The 24,438-nt window shown below is 41.3% G+C and overlaps 1 protein-coding gene across 1 annotated transcript in view; it reads right to left on the bottom strand.

The window, feature by feature from the left end:
- Positions 1–9,400: 9,400 nt before the first annotated feature.
- Positions 9,401–24,438, bottom strand: part of AACS (acetoacetyl-CoA synthetase) — a gene marked incomplete at its 5' end in the record, with an annotated part of 35,544 nt that continues 20,506 nt past the window's right edge. The window contains 10 exons of the mRNA XM_010083078.1: positions 9,401–10,774; positions 12,713–12,915; positions 13,760–13,818; positions 14,720–14,789; positions 16,878–17,003; positions 17,503–17,616; positions 18,973–19,095; positions 19,278–19,342; positions 21,994–22,118; positions 22,804–22,884. Coding sequence (XP_010081380.1) covers positions 10,637–10,774; positions 12,713–12,915; positions 13,760–13,818; positions 14,720–14,789; positions 16,878–17,003; positions 17,503–17,616; positions 18,973–19,095; positions 19,278–19,342; positions 21,994–22,118; positions 22,804–22,884 — 1,104 coding nt within the window. The remainder of the gene's footprint in view (positions 10,775–12,712; positions 12,916–13,759; positions 13,819–14,719; positions 14,790–16,877; positions 17,004–17,502; positions 17,617–18,972; positions 19,096–19,277; positions 19,343–21,993; positions 22,119–22,803; positions 22,885–24,438) is intronic.

Raw genomic sequence — 24,438 nt, 5'->3', positions numbered from 1 at the left:
CATCCCAGCTGGCAAACACGACTAATTAGAGATGCATCAAAGGAAGTTGCGGAGTAAAAAGCAACGGTGGGCACACTGTCTGCAGTGGGGGATGCGGCTTTCAGGCAGGAAAAGGCACTGCTCTCCCCCCCCCCCCCTACAGGGAACAAGGTCCCTGGCTGAAATTTTAAGAGATTGCATTAACAGATCACCAAACTCATCTGTCTGCCTGGGATGGGTTTGGTAGCCAACATTTTGCAGGGAAGAAGTACAGCCTTGGGCCGGCACACAGCTGCATCGACCCTTCACACTTGCCCTCGCGGCGGTGTTTTATGAATTACTTACAGGTGGTTGTAGTCTCTGGGCTGGTTTAATATTTCATTGTGTTTCCACCGGTCAGACGCAGAACAAGATCCCAGAGACATCAAAGTCTGGAGCTGAGTCCTGTTAATGCCACCACTTCGGTTTGCTCGGGAGCTGCAATTGTGCTGCTTGTCCCCGCGATTTGGATATGATGTGCATGACATGCGGGTGGAATTATTCATACCAAGTAATTCCTCCTGCCCGTATGAGCTTCTGGGAGAGGCTGCAGCAAATCCACTGGACCATACGAGCCAAGAGCTTCTGCTAAGCAGCTACTTAACAGGAACAGATCCGAGAGCTGCGTGGCAAAAGGGAAATCAGGCAAAAAAAGAAAGCTCTGGGTTGTTCAAAGTCCCAGCGAAACCAGCTGCTGTGCAGGGCTGAACGTGTCCAAAACCTTCCCCCCACCAGAGGAAATCTTCGGCTGCCAAAGCCTCCCACCACCCGTCCCCAAAGGGGCACAGCTCAGGTCCCACGGGGCTTTCCTCTCTTTCAGCGGCACAGTTTGACAGTTCAGCTTTCATCAGGGCATGGCACTGTCATGGTTATCCCCCGGAGCACTGGCCAGGTGGGATCTAAATGATCTTTCTGGGTCCCTTCCACCCCAAACCACTCTATGATTGTATAAGGTGGGCTGCCCCTGCAAACCCCGCAGAAACCGTAATGTGAAATCCTTTTCTCAAGTTTTCCCCAGGAGCCGCACTGGGCTAACACCACGTTGGAAACCAACGTTCCTGAGCTAGCAGCTCTGCGGCAAAGCCTCCACGGGTCACTCCGAGACCAGGAGAGCTGAGCTGACGGGGCGCTTCCCTCCGCAGCCAATACACGATGAGACTGAAGAACAGCCCAGAGCCCCGAGGATGCTCCTCTGGTCCCAGCAGCGGAGGCAGCGCAGCAGGATTCGCTGCTCAGGTATTTTGCAAGGTGGCTTAAAACCAGGGTGCTCTGGAATTCAGAGGAGATAAAGAGACATGAGGCCAGAGCCAGCCTCCCTCCTGGCAGCTCAAATGTCATGGTTCTATTCTGCAGGACAAGGATTTGGTCAGCGGCTGGTGGCCCCACTCAGCTGCTGACGGTGTCTGGTTAAACCAGAGCAACCCGGGCTTAGCAACGCCTGGACTGCGCCTTCCTCAACTACCAAGAGCAAAACCATTGATTTTTGTTTCTACTTTAATAAACGAGTGGGAAATTTCCACTACTTAGATCAGGAGATGCTCTGAATATTTATGTTATTGTTCACCAATTGAAAAAGGGAAAAAAGAAGTGCTATAAACGAACATATTTGGTGACCCAATTTGAGTGGCTCATTACAATTAGATCAAGCTAATTGCCAGTCTTGTCTTTCATTTGGCAACTTGTTAAGCTAATTGAACAAAATAAAACTAATGAACAATTATAATGAAGTTTATAATTAGACCATTGGAAAAAAAACCTCAGTGTGAGAATTCGGCGTAACGAACGTTCGGGAGGTTTGGGGGGGAACAGGAGGTGTCAGTAAATCATGCTGCTCTCTCCCACCAAAATGCTTCTTCCCAGGAGCTGAAGTTCTTGGCTATTACCTATTCCCAAATTATGTCAACCTAGCATTTTCTTAATTATTAATTACATTAATGCCTTTAATGTACATTCATGGCATGTACAGTGACCCTAAATTCGGGAACTGCCCATGGAGGCAGCTCAGGGGTGGACGTTATGTTATAGCTCCTCTCAACTCTGTCCTTACGAAACGAACCAAAGTCTCTGTTAAGGATGGGTTCCTAATGCCAAAAGTGAAAAACAAGCATGCAGTGCAGGAGTTCACAAAACCCCAACAACCGATTTATCCTTTCAATGCACAAACCCACCTTTCCAGTTCGGGAGCCAGGGAGGCAGAAAGGGGAAGAACAGAAAGAGCAATGCTCTCCGCGTGATTACAGCCAGTTTTTAAAAAAATAGAGTTATTTTCGTCGCATTCAATTCCTACGTAGATTTGAATAAAGCCACCCCAGCTTCCTTTCACCCCCTGCTGCCGGAGCACAGAAAATTAAATACCATGATAGGACAGAGAGCGACCTTTTGGAGTTTCAATTTACAGGGTCAAGCAGGTACCCACCAAAACCTAATAGAATTGTCACATCAGACTCCACACAGCTTAAAAACTTCTTTTCCTCCAGTTTGTACGTGAAAGTAATTATTTCATACATAACTCAGCGGGAACTGAGGTTATGCATCAGGGAATGAAGGCAGGAACTCTTAAATGAGGGGAACAATGTGTTCAGCCTTTTCTCTTGGGTGTCCAGAGGTTTCCAGGAGTTCTCGTGCTCCGAGAGCGAGTGCCAGTTTGCAGCAGGAGCCCATGGTGCCAAGTGCCGTTCACACTGGGCAGGGATGAAGCACACATGGTCCACGTACACCAAAGGGTAGAAGATGAGGAGAATCATCCCCAGAGAAATCAAACTCGCTGTTTGTAACCTCTGTAACCCCAGGCAAGAGCCCCAGCAATAGTGACTTTTTTCTTCCCATTGACACAGCTGCTTTACTTTTCCAAAGATTAAGATAATAAACCGATTCAGGAAAGTTTTATTTTTATGAGCTACCAAAATCTCTGTTCTCCACTCCCCAGTTTTAATTCCAGCTGCATTAATGTAAAATCACCCTTCTTGCAGCAGTCTCAATATTTTTATGCCATCAGAGCCAGCTGTCATCTTGTCGATCTAATTACAGGTTTCACCAGGGGAATGATAACATCCTGGTATCAGTGTGGGTTTGTAGCTGTCTTTGCCACTCTCCACCATCAGCCCTGTTTTAGGGTTTTTTTCTACAGGTGTCTTTACATCCACCATCCTGGAACTGCTGGCACAAACACGTGCACAGCCACAGCACAGCTACCAGCAGAGAGTTACCTAGAGGGGAGCTGAGCTGAGCTCTCCCGGTGACACCCAGAGCATCCTCCCGCATCCCAGGCAGGACAGCGATGCTTGGCCTCCAAATCTGAACAGCCACAGGGCTGCCAGGCAGCCAGCAGCACACGTAACCCCCACGGGTTACAGACATGGATTATTCTCATTACACCCACCCTGGCAGTACTGTATTTTTTGTCCATTGCATGAAATCAAAGAGAAATCCCTCTGTGTGCCTTCCCCATTAGGCAAAGCACCTGGACAAAAGCACTCGGGCCTTTTTCTCCCCCACCAACAGCCCCAGGAGTCCCACTCACACGAGCAGAGTTTAATGAAGCCTTCCACCAGCACACACACCCAGGGCAGAGGGCCGCCAGGCTGAGCTCTCCCACTGCTTCCTCCCAACTATTTCATCGCTTCTAACAACCACAAGGGCTCCAATGTGCTAAGAGCTCACGTACCTGTACAGGGGTTTACGTGGGCTTGCACTGGTCTGGGCATTTTCCTCCTCATTTCCCTCCCCACGTGTGTGCACACACCCTCTAATAATAATAAAGTCCCAAAAAGGGGAACAAACCCTGCAGTGAAGCATGAAACAGCTCCATCATCCCAGCTAACCAGCTCCGCTTAAAGCCTGGCTTGGCATTTGCATTACAAGAACAAACCCTGTACAAGAATATCTCTGCATGCTTTATACTCTTGCATTAATTCATGAAGTGTCATGTATCTAGCATATTTTATTATACATGAGAACCAGGCAAATTAAAATTCTCCATCGAAGATCACGTTTGCACACTCAAGGCCACCTCCTTAGGTCTCGCTGAGGCTCAGAAGTCACACCTGGCTCAACCCAGCTCACCTTTAAACCAGGGAGTTAAACTGGCACCAATTCTCATGGTTTTCCTGATGCAATTTATTTCAACTTAGCTTTTCAGAGCTAATATAAGCTGAAGAGAAATACCCCAGGTTTAAAGGGAAATAAATGCCCCGCCAGAGAAGTTAATGACGATGGAGCTCCTGGGGTGTAGCCACCCCCAGTCCGTGCCTGTCCCAGGCCCTTCATCCAGGTGCCCCCAGGACCAGCTGCACCAGGTTAGGTCCCACCAGTTTAAATCCACTACAAAGGAAGGAAATGCAACCCCATATTGTTGGTGAGCTCCAATAAAAAACTGTTTCCTGGGCAACAAAAGATGCTGCAGACCCAGGCAGAGATCCTGAGAGGCACCAGCGTTATAAACAGACTGGGACTCGCCTTCTCTGGCTGCTCTGGAAAGAAAAGCCTGAGAGAAACTCCGATTCTTAGAAAGGGAAAAAACCCATCATGCTAAACTGGGGCTTAGTTAAAATTAGGCTGTGTGAGCATGACCCTAGAGGTCTTGTTCCCATTGAAGAGAAATTTATCGGTTAACTGAGACCAGGTTTTGCAGATAGCTTCCAAAACACTTTTTCAAAGTGCTGAAGCCAAACTGAATGGGAACCTCCCAGCATCCAGCGACTGCAGAGTGAAGGGTGCTGCTGTGACCTCCTCCTCCGGCCTCGCGTCTCCTGCCCCATACACACACCTCCCCAGCCTTCCCCACGCTAAACCTTCACATTGCTACCGACTGCAGCTCTCCTCTTGACCAGCTCTTACTGCTCAGCGTAGAGCTCAGTCTTATAGAGCAGACCCCTCCTTCAAAGGGGGGGTTCGATCCATTTCCCATGGTACGGCATCCAGGACTTTGGAGAACAATGTAATATAACCAAACCATGCTTCTAGTGGCATGCAAACCCCACAGGGAGGAGAAATCCTCTCCTAATTCCTTGGCAAAACACAGGCTGTAGATCAATAGGCTGGAAGTGTGAGAAAGAATCTTTGTAAAACGAAACCAGAAAACACTGAGCTGTGCCTATGAGTGGGACTGTTACCTTCCAACAATCAATTCTTCTCTTCCTTCAAATCACTACAGAAGAGGGAGCAAAACTGCAAGTGGGAATTTCTTTGAGCAGACTCCTCATTAGTGATGTGAACCTCTACATCGTATACATTAATAAGCTATTGTAAACTAATTTGCGATCCTGGAGACGATGTTTTTTTCCAAGGGATATTATCATGTCGGCTGGAGTCTCAGAATGAATGCTGAGCAGCCTCTTGAACTTTGCAAAACCACTTGTCAAAAGTAGTAAGAAGAGAATTTAAGGTCTTCTAATTAAGAAGTACAAGGTCCAATTAAGCTTTCACTAATGTGCCACATAACCCGGTTAAACAATGGTGTGCCATGGATTTTCCCACTCCCACCAAGGCTGTTTTATCACTTCAGTTCATCTCCGACTGGTGGTCTGGAAGAATTTCTCTGGCCATCAGAAGCAATGATGAGAAATTGTGTGGACAGCTGCAGCCTGCTACATTAATACTTTGGGACGTCTTACTGTTCTGCAACTGAAATTGTTCTGAGACACTCTTTGACTCACTGATGGCATTTCAGAGACTGCTTCCCTCTCCTTTGCATAACAGATTCACTCCCACTTTGCACACAGACCATGTAGAGCAAGATGCTCAAACCGATGTTGATTATCTCATTATTTGAATCTAAAAAGGCCCCTAATTCCCAGCACGAAAAATATGTGCTCTCATCAGCGCTAAGGCTGCTGTACTGGACTGTGGCCATGTTTCACCGCGACTCATACCCTGATTTTATTTCTGGAAGAATACAATGTATGACATGTAGCTTCCTCTTTCTACAAAAGATGTAGAAGAAAACTAAGTTGCATCTTGTTGCTATCTAAGACCTGATTATTTAAGAGCTAAAAATATTCTTGTCATGAAGGCAGAAAGATGAACAAAGCATTTTCGGATTTATCATCTCAGTTCTGTAGGACACAAGAGATCCAGCCAGTAGACAGACACTTTAGGAAACCAGTGATGAGCTAAAAGATTTAAGTGAGAAACTGCTCAAGGCAGAGCTCCAAAGATCACTTGTAGGAAGATCATATCAAAGAGATATGTACTGAAACGTCTCTGATCGGTGCCTCAAAGGTGGACAGAGGTTAACTGCTCAATGAAGTGACCCACTAGAAGAAAGGGAAGTGCAGAAACAGAGAAATTAAGTGCTAACACTCCTTCCAAATCCACATCTGTTCCATGCTCTGACCCAAGCATCAGGCAATTTCAAACACTGGTTGACAAACGTTTTTCCCTCTCCCACCTCACCCAAGCTCTGGTACCTCTGAGCACCAAGGGGACAAACGACAGGACCTGAGGGTGTGATCTCGTGCTGCTCCTGTGCTGTGCTCCACCACCAGCCTTCTCCAGCAAAGGTCTCACACCTTCCCAGAAGTGCTCACTATCCACAAACCTCCTCCTCCCTCAGCAGCCTGTTGAGCACCCAAGAGTCACACTCTCTAGGACAATATTTAATAACTCAATCTTAGTATTTAGCCACACTAAGGCCCTGCTGTGTGCCAGCTGGAGATGCACTTACCAACACAGAGACTATGGCAGCACTTGCAGCCACAGATGTGACATGGGGAAGATGGTTCCCAAGCCTCTTCCACAAAGATTTCCTTGGACACCATCCATCCCCTGGACACCATCCCCCTGTCAGACCATATGCCCCATAGACACTGGTTTTCCCAAAACCCAAACGCTACCGTTTTGTCTCAAGAACAAACTGGTACACTGCTGTTCGTACTCCTTACTAATGCATTTTAAATATTTTTTTAACACCCATTTACCTGTGTGAGTGACTGCTCTGCCTTGTAAATGACATCCTTTTAAATATGTATGCATTAAACTGAAAGACAATAATGGCCCCAGGGAAGTTGCATTCCATCAGGCAATTACTTGTGTTTTTAAAATCACTGAATAAGTAATTCACACAACCAATTTCTCTGGCACATAACAATAAGCAATTTTATCAGCTATGCCCTGCTTGGGCTGTTGTATACCAGCTCATTTTATTTCTTTGGGAATCACCACTAACCAGGGAAATTAATTGAAATCATAAGGTAGTGGGAGGCAGAAGTAGTTGCTCTAACAGGAGCTGACAATAGCACATTTCTGAAAGGGGAGTGATAAAACTATGTCCCTCAATGAGTCAAGGGCAAATGGGCTGAGTCCATCATATATCACATAATCCAACAGAGTCCCTCTCAAATTTGCAGAAGACTGGGTGAGAAAAGCACCTACTCTGAAGTACCTCTGCTCTGAATTTCCTTCCTGTTGAACATTTATGTCAGAGGCTCAAAGCAGTCTCCAGAACTAGTTCTATTTGCATGCCACTAAAATCTGCCTATGCAACCTTTCAGCCAAAATACAGTGAACCCCGAGTTATAAACACACAAGAAAAATGAAGGGGGCTACACATCACAAGGCACAACTAGTTACACGGCCCTAAGGCATCTAGACTTTCTAGATTAAAAACTCCTGAGGCAGATCAGCACTCCCTCCTGCGAGGGTTACCCAGCTTACACCTCGGAGCATCCCAGAGCTCACGGGATGTCTTGCTGGAACCCACAGTATCAGGAGCTGCACTCCCCTGCCAGCCCTCATCTCTGTAGCCAAGCATCTGGATGTCACCCGTTTGCCAGGACCCCCTTGAAACCCCATTTGACTGCAATTACCCTATGCCCAAGCCTGGAAAAACACAGATAGTTTATAACTAGGGATGAGAAGCAGAAAGAAAACTACTCTCTGCTCTTCCTTTGCAAAATGGGATGACTTCAGCTTCCTGTTTTCATGCCAGTGATATTTTGCTGGAGTACAGCCATGTTCGCAGTTCCATGGCAGTACCCAGAGAAATGGGTCACTTGTATTTATCTTTGCCTATCTTTAGTGTAAGTTGGTTGTCTGAAGGACAGGATTTGGAATGGGAGGAGTTGGACTCAGGGAGTCTGGATGGTGGTTCCCAGCTCTGCCACAGCCTCCTTTCAAGGGCAAGTCATTTCACAGCCTAACGCAAGCACCCACTTACCTCTCCTCCTCCCTGGATTTCCATGAGCTGTCAGAGTCCAGCACCTCTTAAACTCCAATTCTTGAAACCAGCTATAAAGTCCATAGATCAGTATATATCTACTTCTTTGCTTGTAACTAGTCTGGGAAAAGCTTTGCAACATCTGACATTTGCAAGGGATCAAATTATATCCGTTAACAAAACTTTCTCCAGTGCTTCCAGCAGGATAAAGGATTAAAAAAGCAGCCTCTAGGCACTGTATATGTTCTTAATGTATCTGTGCTTCTAAACTATCTTTAATTAATGAAATATCCCAAAATTACTTATTAATAAGGATCTGTGGCTTTGTAAACTCCAGACATTTTGCATGAATTAAAGAACAATATAATGAAGTTTTAATGAATACAAAGTCACAGTTAATGTAAAATTTATATATAGCATGCCAGAGGGGAAAGGAATTTAAAAGCACTTTTAATCATAGGTTATTGGCAGCTGGCTAGCTCATTTGTGTACTTTTCTAATGGGTCCTTGGTATTTCTATTATCACATTTACCATGCCAGCATGGTGTACTGCCTGAGTCCGTACAGTTCAACAAGTCAAATGGAGACCAGCTCATTTAAACCCTCATTTGCTAATGAGGCATTTCTGCATCCCGCAGTGAACATGGAGCTGGTGTCCACAATGACTGTGTTCTTGTGACTCAGCCACAGACCACCTGAGAGGGGCTGCTCCGCAGCTACGTTCATAGGCAGTTCCGCTCTCACTGAATCATTAGCAGCAATATTTCACATATTCTGCAACAGCCTTCAGCTTACTGGAGCTAGAGAACGGACATACATCACAGGGTGCAGGAAATACACAATGAACTTTTACTAGATGCAGCTAAACGTGAGTATGAGCATCTAGATTTTGTCCTGAGAGTACACACCTTTCAGCGCACAGATGTGTTCCTTTCAGCAACATTAACATATCACAACCTACAGCTTCTTGCTGTACTGACACAAGGCACATTGCCATCATCGTTTCTTCCACTCCTGTTCACCTGTGACCTTCTCAATGAGCCAGCCATGCATCCGTAACTAGCAGCAATGTTTTACTTGTCCTGGGCTCTGCATAAGAAAACACGATAAAAACTTAGTGTAGCAGGGTGGATTTGGATTAGAACCATTAAAATCAGTACCAAGTTAAGCTAAAATTATTCCATGACACCCAATTGAAAGGAAAATAAAAATAAGACAATAAAGTGCAAGTTGAAACATATGTAATATATATATTTAAATGTATATATATAAAGAATCTATTTATTTTAATTAACTCTTTATCAATGCTGAATGCATTCAACACAATTGTAAGGACATCCATGATTTTAATGCATTAAATACTTAACCCACAAAATTCAAATAGTGCAGGAGACACTGAATGCCAGAGGTTCGGTACAGCTACTGCAACTGTATTTTATGAAAAAACAAAACAATGTTTTAGTGCTTCCATTTTACAGTTTTAGTATGCTCATTACAGTATTTTTCCCTTTATAAACTGGAAGGATACAGAGCTAGAAAACATTTTAGTCTTTCGCCTTCAATATGGTATTTAATAAAAAAGTTAGAAAAACATCAGCTTTTAATAAATGAACACACTGGAATTCTTCAGCTAACACAACACGGGATTGCTGCCTTACAGCCAATAAAGAACTTCAAAACAAGGAAGCAAAATGCTGTCTTCAGCTGCAATGATGTTAATCCAGAGTAATGACAGCAAATTCCATGGAAATAACCTGGAGTTACACCAGAATAGGGAGGAGGTGATTGCTCCCTCACCTTCTGAACCCCCAGTCTATCAACTAAAAGCTTAAAACAATAGAAAGGTCACATCACAAAATGAAGCAGCAACTGCCTTCAAGGGTACCATGAGATATTTCAAGACTGAAATTATTCTGAGTCAGGTCATATGCGTTCAGTGCATTATGATTTGGCTTTATAAAAACATTTAAATGCACACTACATATAGAACACTTTCATGTTTCACAGTCAAGTAGTTAAAATCACTGTATATTCCTTACAGGTGACAAACACGTGGATTGAAAAAAAAATGTTGCTAAAAATCCAGTTTACAAAAAAAAAGTAAGCAAATGTTTTATGAAATAAATATTCTATTTGCCACTGTGACTTATGCTACTGGTGTTCCCATTTGATGGGCTGCTGATGTAAATCTAACCAGAAAAGATGCACTCACACATACAAAAATCAAAACGGGCAGGTTCCTCCTTCCAGGCTGGAAAAAACTCCAAGATGTATGGCAGATTTAACCAATAAAAGGGAGCTAAGCTTTACCCAAGCCTTTCATAATGCACTTAATGAAATATTTTTTCTTTCAAAAGAACCACTGGTATTAAATAGAGCTTTTTCTTTACATACAGTATTGGTATATACAAAACAAACACAGAACAAAGACAGATGCAAAAAAAAAAAAACAAAGAAGTGACTTCAGAAGTTCTGAAGCTCAGGAATATTTTGGTAGAGGTCCAAAGTCTCTGGGTTTGAGAAAGCTCCCCGCTGCTCAACTTCTTTCCCTGCAATTATTTGCTTTACAGCTACTTCCACTTTTTTCCCATTTATTGTATACTGAAAAACAAAACCAGCAATGACAAAATTACACTTTTCATGTAGTAGCTTTATGGAAATATTCATGAAACCCCTTATCAACCCCAGAACTCAATCAAAATTTAACACAATGTCTTCCCTTCTGTTACACTTGAGGCACCAGCATCTTTCTTCTGAAAACCACTTGAAGATTAAGTGGAACTCAAAGAACAGTTTACATGTTATTTTAGTTTATTATTCCTATTTGGCAATACTGTGAGAACCACTTAAATGTTTCAAGCCAAACTATAACAGAGGCTTCACCTCCATGCATGAATCACACGAACTCTGTTACACGGTGTTACTCTAGAAGTAAGGACAGTGCAGAAAAAAAAAACCCTAATTCTTCTCTCCTTGGGATCAGACCACTGTAATTTCTGACTAGTAAAGTACAGTAAGGAAGAACTACTCCTTGTGGATGATGACCACAATGCTTACCTGGTCAGGACAGGATTGGAAAGATTTGGAGTAAGATTTTGCAGTATGTTTTTTAACACCTGGACACCTCATTAAAAACCATGCTTTGTATTAAGTCCTAGTCACGTCAACACAGCTATACTATTTCTGCCAGTGCATGGTGTCAGTATACAGTCAGGATTAGATTGTCTTTTCAGATGAGGATTCAAATATATCTCTAAAAGTAGCAGAAAATAGAAAGAGTTTTCCCTTTCAAGCAAAACTTCCAAAGAAAGATGGGAGATAGCTTTGATCACTTTACCACTGGCATATTTACCTGAAAGCTAATTAAAATTCACTCAACTGTAAATTCAGTCAAAGTGTGAACTAATTAATGATCTAAGCAGGGTATCCTGAGAGGCAGCCCATCACAAACACCTCACTGCCATCAACTTCGAGCTGTACATTCAGGAGATTTACACAGTTTACAAGTTCAACACTTCATGCAGAAGTTAAGTCACAGCCCAGAAATTCTAGACTTCAGCACTTAACAGGTGCAGAGGATTTTACACCCATGCAGAGATAAGATTTTGAGCCAAGTATTATTTGCCAACAGTGGCCTGAAGCAGAAATAGCTCCACAGATCAGAACCAGATTGCTGTGTGCACCACAGAGGCTGGCAGTCTTGAATCCCACACCACATTCACATAGAAACCTACACCAGCAGTAAATGGGTATCGGAATATCAAACGATCGGTCTGAAGTCTCAAGCCTTTTCTCTAAACACACTCGAGTCTATGTACAAATGGACTTGAGACAGCTACACTCTGCACCCCCATTCTGCTGCTCATAGAGCTCGAGGAGACTCTAGCACCAGGTAGGACTATAAAAAAAAAGAAGAGGCATTCTAACTAAAGAGGTCACGTAGCAAGGAAGAGCACTGTAGAGTAACAACAGTTCCAGAAGACTGAGCATGCAGAACTTTCAGCTATACAAATTTCTCTCCCACCCTCTCTCATAAGCACAAAGATTTTATTTTAGTTACCGCTACAGTTAAGACAGTGATAGAGCTACATTTAAGTGGCTAAACAGATGTAAAAGTGAAATGGTTTACAAAATGATGCTATAAATTTGCTCAGTGCTCTCAGCTTTCATAAGAATGTCATTCGAAGCAGGAAAACAAAAACAAAATAAGGTTATGGGTAGCCAGAAAAGCTAAAGTTAAATTACCTTTTCAATATTTTCCTTTAAAAGGTTTAAGTATGTATTACTGAGAAAATACAACACATTTGTAAACTGAGAATGGGCATTTTTAGGTATTGTTAAAAAACAATAACGTGCTTAGCTGAAAAGGAGATGAAATGATGTTGCTAGGCAACATAGACAAACTATTTATAAAGCTCGAATACACTTTTGAGATGCTAAAATTTCCACACATGTGGGTTTGAAGAGCAATGACAACTGCTCCTTAATTACTATTCAAGGTGACAAAGAAAAAAGTAGGCAGCATTTTTCATGACATACCGGAATGCCTTTGGTTTCTAGAATGAGGCTTGGAACATGCCTGGCAGAAAGCGCTACACGTATTGCATTTCGAATTCTTTTCACCAGATCCTCGCTGAATGCATGGTTTAATGCCATCTTCAGGAAGAGTATCACCCTCTCCTCCCCATCTTTGTTGTACTGAGGGACACACAGGCTATCAGAAACCTCCTCAAAGGCTTCAACTGAAAATAAAGAGAGTCTTTGTTAGCACTTGCATTTGAGCATTATTCTGGATGCACATTTTTTTGTAGTTGCACCAAAAGAAATATCACTTCCCCTAGAGCTAGAAAGGCAAAACAGATGTCCTGGCGAGGTGGTTCTACAAAGAGCTTCCCCTCCAGGTGCTCTGAAATTTTAGCTCCCACTCAGGTGAAAAATCCAGGTTTAAGGAATATTTAGGCCCAGGACAAAACAATCCTGCTGTATCTTTTCGGACAGATAACAAGCTTTTACACTAAGCCATTTTCTTTGGCTTTCCTCACTATCTCCATTGCCACACAGACAACTAACATGCTTGATCACACAAGAACAAGGAGAGGCAATGGGTCCTGAAGTCTCAGATTAGCACCTTTGCAGGAACACAGTTTCACCACCCTTCACAAGATAGACCTCATTGAAATATGAAGCATAAGCTGAAGAACTTCTGCTAATTATTAGGAAAGATACAATAAAACCAGTGTCAAGAGCTTGTCTTGGGGAAAAAAGACAAGCTCAGAAGTTAGGTAGTCTCTTACAAATTTGCATTATATAATTAGTCTGTAAGGCCTTATTATATGAAAGCAACGTCTTGTGGAGAACACATCTCAACTAGTCATCTCCAGCCCTACACACACTTCAGGAAAGCAACCAGATTCAAGTCTACAAAACCAAATGTTACTGTTAATGCTAATATGCTCTTGTACTGTCTTTCATTTAAAAAACAGCAAGTCTTTTATTACTTAATCCTTCCAAACACCTTTATAATGCTTCTATTTCAGATTTAAGGTAACAATGGCAAAACTGAAAGAGGTGGAAAGAATTTCATACCTATGTTATATATTTCGGAACTTCCGAATCTTACTCCATTTGGATTTAATGTACCATCACTGCAAAATCACAAACAAAGCAAAGAATTAAAATGTGATTAGTTTGATGAAAAGAGAAAAATTCATGTAATTAACCAAGTCTCTCTACATTTCATGCAGTGAATACAGTCACATTAGAAACAAATTTCAAAATAATTTGATTCAAAAAGGCATTTTGCTCATTAGAATGAAGTTGTACAGAGAACCTCAACTTTATTAATTCACCTTTCCCAGTCCCTCCTGTTTCCAGTAGCCTACAAATATACACATATACCACTGGTGACAAAACAGACCAGGAATCATCTTCATACTCCACCATCTTGCAATTGCCTACCATTGCTCCTATAGCTGGAACTTGTGTTTCATACGTAGCTACCTGACACTGTATGTGTGTTGAGTAGGTCTGTTTGTGACAATGCCAGACAGCTTCAAGGCACTCACTCAACTTTGTTTCAACAGCAGCTTTTAAATGCAAGCGGAAAATTTAGCCACAATTGTGATCTTAAATGTCTATGATCACTAACGCAACAACAGCTTAATACTTGACCTTCTATAATTAAGTTTTGCTGTAAAGCCAGTCAATAGCAAAGCCAAGACCAGAAGACAAGTGTCCTGATTCATCACCTTGAATGTGCTGCACTCTCAATCTGAACTCTTAGAGATGATCATTATAAACCACGGAACACAAAACCAAGTCCTGTGTTCACACAAACAAAAGTGGGGTAGAACTTTGAAATGGGCTCCCTTCCCTCTAATCCAGCTGCTCTAATTTAAGGGTTGAAATCCACAATACGGGATTTAATGGAATGAACATAAAGCTAACAGGCATGACAGAGAATCATGTACTATTATTATGCTCTAAGGTGAAGTTTGCAAATTTTAACACTTGTTTACTCAGAACACTTTCACCAAGATACTATACCTGCGACCCAGCATGACAATTCCTCCTGTCTTGGGATTAATTTTGCAGTAATCACCATGGGCCCAAACACCTATTAGAGAATGACAAAGGTTAAACAGTTCATTTCTTATTCATACAGTCACAGCAGACAATTGTGTAACTCAAGTCACATAATTTAGTAAAATATATACAAAAATATATCAGCTATAGTTTGAGAACTACCCACAGCAAATGTAGCAGTACTTAACTATGCAAACCTTACTGCATTTACTACAAAGAGCTTGCATACACAAGAGTAGCTCACACATTGGGATCAAACCCTAGGTTATCTTCTGAGTGCTTGTTTGCATGACTATACAGCAACATTTAGAAAACACATGAACAGCTGAACACCACATTTTGAGGAAACTGGAAGAATCTTCCACAAAGGTAACAATATTCCCACCAGTTTTTCTTGATTCACTTCTTTTATGACGTACAATTTTGTGCAAGAAGCTTCCTGGGCTTGCACAATAGGTCTCAACAATTCCCCAGGGAGCTTATGTGCTTCATGTTCTTGATTTGTGTTAATGTAAAGTCAGATTGGACTTTCAGAACTAGAATGAATTTCATATTATTTTTAAGATTGATGCCACTGCAGCAGCCTGCCACAAACAGAAATACAAGCCTATTCTACTCAAATTTTTGTAAAGAAAAAACAACCCTTCATTATTTGCACATAAGACCATCTTCTAATTTAACTGTAACAAAATTAAGCCCATTTACAAGGAAAAACAAAAGGTGTTTCAGACAGAACCTCTGGATCACAATGGTTTAAGTCTAACAACTGTCACAGATTATTTATTTCCAATTATTGCAGTCTGCATGTAAGCCTGAGAGCAACGTCCACATTCCCTCAATTTTCCTACATGATTATCTCCTGCTGCATGCCCTGACTTCTCTTGTGAATCCACTCAGTATTGCTGCTATTAATATAAAAGCTTCCCTCTCCAAAAAGAAGCAGCTTGAGGTCCTGCTCCTATAAAAGCCCCTGCCTGGTAGGCAGCAGGGAGTTCAGCATCGCTGTGCCATGCAAGCAAAAGCTCTGGATGAGCAGAGTCCTCCACAATGATTAGGAAGAAATCCTCTGGCCCACAGTACCTGTTCCTTTACGCTTAGCACCACTGGAAGACTGTATGAACACAGAATATGCATGTCTAAGGCAGTATATACTTAAACCTCATGCTAATGAGGTAGCAGGTTAGCACTTATCCCTTAGGCTTCACTCCTCCGGTCGGGTAGGAGCAGTCTGGCAGAGGTGCAGTAGCACTCATTAATGGAGGATTGCTCCCTGACCTATTCAGCGCTTTCATTTCACACTCATGCCAAGTAGTCTATGTCTACGCTACAGATTACAGGCTGCTACAGTCATATCTGCCTAATGAGAGCAGGAGAAAAATGGGATTGGAGCTTTTCAGAGATTCTTATTAAACTGATTTGGATCCATATTCAAAACAAAGCACTAGCAAACAGAGTGAGACATTATCATAGAATCATTAAGGTTGGAAAAGACCTCAAGGATCATCAAGTCCAACCCAACACCACCTAACTCACTAAACCATGTCCCTAAGTACCACATCTACATGTTTCTTGAACACCTCCAGGGACGGTGACTCCACAACTTCCCTGGGCAGCCTGTTGCAATGGCTGATCACTCTTTCAGTGAAGAATTTTTTTCTAATATCCAGCCTAAACCTCCCCTGGTGTAACTTGAGGCCATTTCCTCTTGTCCCATCACTTGTTACTTTAGAGAAGAGGCTAGCACCCACCTCACTACAACCTCCTTTCAGGTAGTTGTAGAGTGTGATAAAGTCTCCTCTCAACCTCCTCTTCTCTAGACTAAACAACCCCAGTTCCCTCAGCCGCTCCTCATAACACCTGTGCTCCAGACCCTTCACCAGCTTCGTTGCCCTTCTCTGGACCTGCTCCAGCACCTCAATGTCCTCCTTGTGGTGAGGGACCCAAAACTAAACACAGTACTCAGTATGGAACATGCATGGAGTTCTCACCCTGGAAATCTAGATTCAAAGCTGCACCTGCCTATTGCTCAGCAAGAATAAACCTGTACCTTCCTACGAGCAGCAATACAAACTGTATCATTGGTCAGTTTGAGCGATATCCAAAGCCCTTCATTACATACCTGGGAATTTTGAAAAATAAGCCTTCCTGTATTTGCTTCCATTCTCATCGTTCCAGAAGTGTGTAGGCTGACAAGGAATAGGCTTGGTACAAACCAGCTCTCCACTTTCACCCCAAACCGGTTTTCCTGTTTACAAAGAAAGAGGGATTTTCTGAATTTCCCTCCTGTAAACAGAGTACCAGAGCATCCATCCACAGCCATTACTTACACACCAGATGCTACTGTAGAGAAGGGATGAATGGACTGGTGGTCTTAACAGCTTGTGTTCAATCCCTAAACTCATCCCTATCTTCCCTCAGTAACTTTAGGAGAGTTACACCACAGGGCGGATGCCCAGCCAGGTGTCCATGGCAACATAGCTAATTAGCACCTACCTCCAGAGACCAGAATTTGGCCTTGAGGTGCTTCAGCAGAGTGATGGAAAAGGACAGCCTTTTACACATTGATTATCTTCACTGGAGTCCTGTATGATCCAGATCAGATGGATCCAGATCCAGGTTGTGTGGAACATGTTTCAAGAGTGGAATCACCTGGAAATGACTCTTTACCCATCTGATGAATGAAACTTAAGGTCATGTAACTACTGTATTTCATAAGTGTGTATAACATTTTGGGTAATAGTTACCTTCATCATTCCATGCTTCTACAGCCATTCCAAGATTTCTGGCCTGAATTTCTCCTTTATAAACTGGAATTGTAACATTCTGACCCATGAAACATGAAATTATATCTGTCCCACCTATAATAAAAGAAGTCTATTTAGAACAAACAATACTTTTTGGAAAAAGCAAAACTGAAAACTACATAAGAACTCTAGGAACAGCAAACTGACACCTTTGCCAAATGCTTCTGATCCACATTAAGCAGCACAGACAGACAGTACTATCTAGGATGTTACGAGACTTCTAATAAAATAAGGTCTCTTTTCTTACTTCATATGTCTTTTTATACATGTATGCCCTCCATACAGAAATATTCCTTAAGGCATAACTTTTCTTCTTCCCACAGTTTCTTTAATCTCATTTAAGGAAATTTCCACTTATGTGAGGGTGAGAAAATAGACAGGCCCTGGTTTACAGACCTGGATATTTACGAAATGTTTTCTTGTTTGTTTTCATTAGTTTAAGGTAACCAGTCATGCTATTACACTCAATATTTACTTGGCTTTTATATCTTGTTCTCATTAGCACAGAGGTTGAGGGAGGATGAGAAGCCATGCCTATAGGATGAACAATTATCTTAATAAAAATAGATACTGTCAAAGTGCTTACTTAACTGGAATATTTATAGTCTTTCTATGACTTCAAGGAAGTAGAATTGTAAGACAAATCAACCCTGTTAGCTTTACTCAAAAATAGTCTTCTGCATTTGAGACTATTAATGGCTATATCGGCAAGTTCCAGATTCAGCACTACTCTTACTAAGACCAGAGTCAGAGGTGACTTGAGTAGCAGAATACTCAGACTTTAAAAATCAAACTAAACTGAGTTAAAAAGCCCTTTGAAAAAGTCAGTCCTCATTACAAAGCAGAATGAGGCGTTCTGTGGTGGACCTTATGTGAATAGAAGTTGTCTCAGCTTGCACTCCTCACAACAAACTGCACAGTATGTGGGCTTGATATTTCTCTAATTATATAATTTACAAAAAAATCTGTCTGCAGTGCCAATTACTTGGCACAAAAGAATTGAAATGGGAACATGGAAAAACCTCCACAAGAGGTATCTTCTGCTAAAGTCAGCTATTTGCAGAACAGTATGTTCTGTAGGTTAATAGACTCTTTTCGTGATCTCACCCTGCTACCCCTAAGGACAGCCAGTCAAAATAAATGATCCTGCTTAAAAAGAAGCTCAAACCCAAAACATCCACCATGTCAGAAACGTTCCACCTAAAAGCCTTTGAGTGTACAGGCTTCATTATCGCACACTGAATTACGCAGAAAATGTCTGCACTAAGAAGACAATTAATTCCAGTTTAACTATAACCAAACCTGAATGATCGAAGGCTTAAAGCATCACAAATATACAGCAGCAAACAAGAAGGCAAGGCACAGGTAATTAACAGAATTAGTAAGATGCATGCAGCACAAAAGCATCACCTGAAATGGATCCCAGGAGGACACTGCTTTTTATGTGTTTGTAGACATACTCGTAGCTTTGAGCTTTGAGCGGTGATCCTGTAGACAGTATCGTGTGGAGTGTTTGGAGATTGTGCGTTTCACCTTAAAATGCAGGAAACCAACCAAACAGGTTAAGGAAGAATTTTTACAAGAGTTTGTAAATATTTGTCACTACAACCCAGAATAATTACATACAGGACTTTGTGACAAGATACAGGGCCAGAACCTGGAGAGGAAAGGCAGGAGGGAGGGTAATAGGGAATCAATAGATTTTTGAAGCTTACATGGTTTTAAATTTTTCTCTTCTAGCACAGCCAACCACTTTGCGCCCGTTCCAAGGATGGTGATCCTAGAGGGGAAAAAATTTCATGTTTTGCATAGTTAAACATGCTAAGATTCTAAAGACCCGCAATTCCCACTGCAGTAAGCAGAGGCTGTAGACACTCTGTATATTGATTAGTCAAGCAATGCAGTCTCTTAAAGCTTCCCAAGTGCAAGGCACATCCTTTTGAGCAATCAAAATTAGTCAGATCACATGTCATTTCTGCAGCTTTGAAACTTTTTAATTCTATCTTTAAATATTAACCTCATGGAAAACGTTCGCTTTCATTTACAGGAAATTCATAACTGCAGAACCCTCCAAAGACATCACAAAACGTTATAACATTTATTTCATTAATGGGCCATAATTGCCACTAAGCTATTTTAACACAAAACTGCTGCTTTGTTACACTCTTACATATAAAAAATTGCCGTTTCAGGGCACAGTTTAACAAAGAATACTTCACTCTGAAGACAGCAGATTTTCTCTCAGATACCTGTTCAGTTTCCACTGATGGAGGTCTGAGTCGCAGGTGTCTAATTGAACATGAAGTTTGGCCTCGCTAACTGAACCACTGAATTCCACCCTTGCAGAACATGTATTTAGAGCTCTCCAAGACAACATAATTAAAACCTGAAATGAAGGCCGTACCCCTTCCCTGCTCTACTGATGGGAGGGCTAGTTTAATGTTGCTGCTAACCTTTAGGAAATCCTCTTCCCTGCCTTCTGCTAATTCATTTTATATTACAGCAATAAATTCGCTCAAGAAAATGCACAGAGACAGATAAGGTTAAGAGCCACAGTCTGAGCGCACAGAACATGGGCAATATGTACATCAGGAGAACTTAAAGTAAGATCCTGCTATCTTTGCTTTTACTCCAAAGGCAAGACGGAAGGTAGAACAGCTCTTGAGATAATATAGTTTCAGACACAGAGAGAGGGCTATTTCACACTGTCAAAAGAGGATGTCTTCCTTTCCCATTTAGGTAGATAATGGTTACTGAGAGGCTGTCACCTCTTGGGTAGGGATAGGGACAGGCTGTTTGCACAAACGCATGGGTGCACAGAGCAATCGATCAGGTACCCACCTGAGAGCCCACAGAAGTATACTGCTCCTCCAGTTATGTACCACAAACATGGGAACTGTTTTTACTCTTGTGTAATATCTCACTTTCCTTCCATGCTTCAAGTTATTGCTTATTTTAGAGTTAGACTATGTAACGCTTCTCTGTTTATTTTTAAGCTCTTTGACACTTCCTCTACAGCACATGTAGAGCCCAGTCTCCTGTTATTTCCTTCCAAACACTGTATCATTGGTGGATGGTGACTAAATACATTTCACTCGAACAGGTCTTTAATTGATGTCCACTTCGGTAATTCTTGTCACGCAGTATGAGATGCCTTAATGATACTATAAGAATACACCATCCGAAGGAAAGTATAGTACATCTCCAGAGAACTAAGGTAGTCTTCATGTGTTGAAGCCTTTTTTTTTAAATATGTAACATACAGCCAAGATGGGAACAGACTGCATTATGAAGTACCACACAGATGGCCACTGCTTTTAGCACCAGATTACAGAAGTGAGACATGCAGACACATTTCAGTTAGCTTCACTTACTTTTGGCATGTAGAAAAAATTGCTTAAAAATAAGCTGTGTTATTTCTCGATCCTAAGTTTTTGCCTGTTGTTCTACTGGGTTTTTGGAGGGGAGAGAGGGTATGTTAAGTTCATGGGTTTGTTTTCTGCTTTTTTTTTTACTGTAAGCATTCGGACTAGGCATTAACCTTCAATTATAATAGCCAGAGACAAAATGTCAGTCTTTTAATATTACATGTCACAAAAGAGAGTGAATTTTAAATTATTAATCATCAAGAGCCAGAAAGTGAATCTTTGGCATTCACTTTCCACCATAAATGAATTAATTTTATTTATCAATTTTAAATGACACTCATTATTTTATCAGTTATCTCATTCAGATCTAATCCTTTCATCCAGCTGTCAAAACAGGAAAGTACAAAAAAAATTTCAAAGTTTAACCAGAGTACAAAGCTAAACACCACCACAGGATTTTACAGCTGTTTATCCAATACCTGCCATTTCTCTAGGTTTCGAGAGAGGGCACTGTGAGCATTTTCAGGCACAAAGAACTGTGTAAAGCAATTAACGAACAGCTTGACAGTGAGAATTAGACATTATAGATTAAAAGCAAAATATGAAAATATAAGCAGCCCTGCTGAGCCTTTCCAGTCAATTTATGCCTTTAAGTCAAAGTGCTATATTGAGTCTTATGTTCAGCTGCTTGAAATAAAGGATTCTTATTTTCTAAGTTCTGAATGCACTGAGAAATTACTCTTCGGATTGCTCCCAATTACTGCCTTTTGAAAAGGCTGCTCTTGAAAACTGACTATAGAACCAAGATTCTTTGTTTGTCTGGAATCCAAATACTTGACTCAAATTTGAAACAATAAGCTCTTTGTCTCTCCTGCTCTCTCTAAGACTGTTTTAGCACAAAATTTTAAAAAGTAGTTCCACTCAAGGCCAAGCCAAAAGATAAACTATGTCATGCTACACACTAGTTTCTGACCAAGGGAACAGCACTTTTAATGAGGTTGGTTGTATGCGCTCATCATACCAGCAAAGACCATTATCCTTCCATTTAACCTTGTTTACATACCCTAGTCTGTCAGTCAAGTCCCAGAGCACATTTGGTGATGGAACTAGAGGAGATCCATCATACAGGACCACTGAAGCTCCTGTAGCAAGTGCAGTCACTAACCAATTCCACATCATCCAGCCAGTCTAGAAAAAAAAGAAAACACCCACATTACACCTATATTCTTTTTACATTAGAACTACATTTCCTCGCCCAAAGCTTTCCTGCTTTAACAAACTGTTAAATCAATACTTGAGTTTATGCCCATCTCTGCCGATTACACCTAATTGTATTATTTAGGCATCAGAAAATAAGGCTGGAGCACTGTTTCTACTCTCACCTGTAGAATCAGAAAAAAAATAAAACACCACATAACTGAACTCCTACGTAGATCAGTTTTATTCCTTTTCCTTTACTAAACAGAGTTGCGCAGCTTCTTTCCTTGCCACCAAAACAGAAAGACATAACAGAAATTCTCATCTTGGGTATGGTCAAGCCTTGAATGATGCAGGAAGGTAGAGCCAGCTTTGTGAGAGATATTGATGAGGCAGTTAGATCAATAAACCTACAAGACTGTAAAAGTCAATCCATTTTCCTCACTAATTAGATCAAAAACATTTAACATGGCTTTGACCTTTCATCATAAAGGTCCCTGTTGCATTTTATTATTCCACCTGAATTTTTTAAACTCAGTTAAGTAGGACGAGCCCTTGCAAAACAAGAACTAAAAACACATAAAAATGTACATGTAGTTGTAGGAAAAACTCTCCCATCTTTATAAGAAAAATACATTAAAGCGCTTTTTAAAATGCCCTAATAAGCCACACTTGCCGTTGTATAGTACATAATAATGTCACTGCTGGTCATGTTGCCATGCAGAATGTGTTCCTTCAGATGCTGTATTAGTGTACCCTGAAAAAACAGTGAGAGAAAAATATAAGTTCATACAAATGAAAAGCAGAACTCCAACAGCGCATTAACACTTCTGAAAAAACTAATGTTGTCAATCCTTCGCAGGATGTACTCCAGGATTACAGGCAAATATTTCCTTTTAGCCACAACTGAAGTAAATCCCAGGGCCTATCTACAGCAGCAGCAACTGCATTCTCCATTTTCTCACATAATTTTTCAGCCTCTCTCATTAGACCTCAGCAATTCCCACTGCACATCACTTCTAATCCATGGAATAAATAACTTCCTTCACTTCCAACTCTGCCCAGCCTTCAGAATGCAGAGTACTCCATGCAGGCTATAATTTTAACAGCATGCTTTTACCAGTCAGATTTTCCAAGATAAGCCCTTTGACAGAGTTTCATTTTCAGTATTTGTAGCCAACTGGGAGGCATGAAGGACTTAGAGCTGCTACAAACTACAGCAGCTGTTACACATAAACACTATTTATCCAAACTATCTTATCTATTAACATCTCAGAGATGAGAGACCTAACTATACACATCTCATGTAAACACTGAAGTGACTAGCAATATGAAAAATCTCACTGCTCAAAGCATCAATATTAATAATAAGGTAGTTAAATATATTACTTTCTTTTCAGTTTTGTTGGAAATGCTGCTGAAGTACCTTTCTGATCATCATTAAAGCATAACTTGTTAGGATAAATAAATTTACAAACTACTTCACTAAGTCACCTCACCGCAGGGACAAATTAATGTGGTTGATTTTAAAATAAAGATGGTTTTTGCATTTATGCAAGGAGTTACAGTGGAGCTATTAAGAGCCTCATAAAGCATGAAACAAGATTCATGCTGAAAGAAAACAGATTACAGATAAACATTTGAAATGAAAAAGGAGAGCCATAAAACCAGCACACGCTTTGGGAGAAAAGGCAGAAAACATTAAATTTTATTTAAAGGAGTAAATCTTGTTTTCTCTTTGCAGCTCAGGAACCAGGTCTGAATTCACCTGCCCGTGTTTAAATACACTAAGCTGTCACAATGCTGCCACCTAGCCACAGATACCGTTATCTCCGGTTAAATATATTTTTTTTAAATATCAGGATTTAGAAACACTGTCTACCTTGAGTGTATAAGGTCACCAAAAGAATTGCACTTAACATAATTTTTCCATTTACAAAAGCACATTGCCTCTGCAGAAGAATCTCCAAGAGCCACACAAAGAAGTGAAATTAAAAGTTCAATTAAAATAAATATCAGCTTTCTTTTTTGCTCCATTTAATTGTTGCTATTCCACAGTTTTGGAACCAAAAGGAAATGTTTTAACGGTTACTTTAGGTAGAGGCTATGAACTATTCCCCTGCAAAAAAAACTGGCAACTCTCAGTCTGGGAACAAAGGTGTTGCGGTAGAAGGCACAGCTGTTCCGAAGAGCTAACGGCCCAAGATGCTCTCTCAGGTTTATTTATAGGACTTGTATGACCCTCAAAATAAATCCTAAGCATTTTGCATTTCATGACACAGATCTGGCAGCTGATAAAAACTTACTGGTC

Source organism: Pterocles gutturalis, unplaced genomic scaffold (assembly GCF_000699245.1).
Source record: "Pterocles gutturalis isolate BGI_N339 unplaced genomic scaffold, ASM69924v1 scaffold18835, whole genome shotgun sequence".
Lineage (NCBI taxonomy): Eukaryota > Metazoa > Chordata > Aves > Pterocliformes > Pteroclidae > Pterocles > Pterocles gutturalis.
This window is presented reverse-complemented; position numbering and strand designations above follow the sequence as displayed.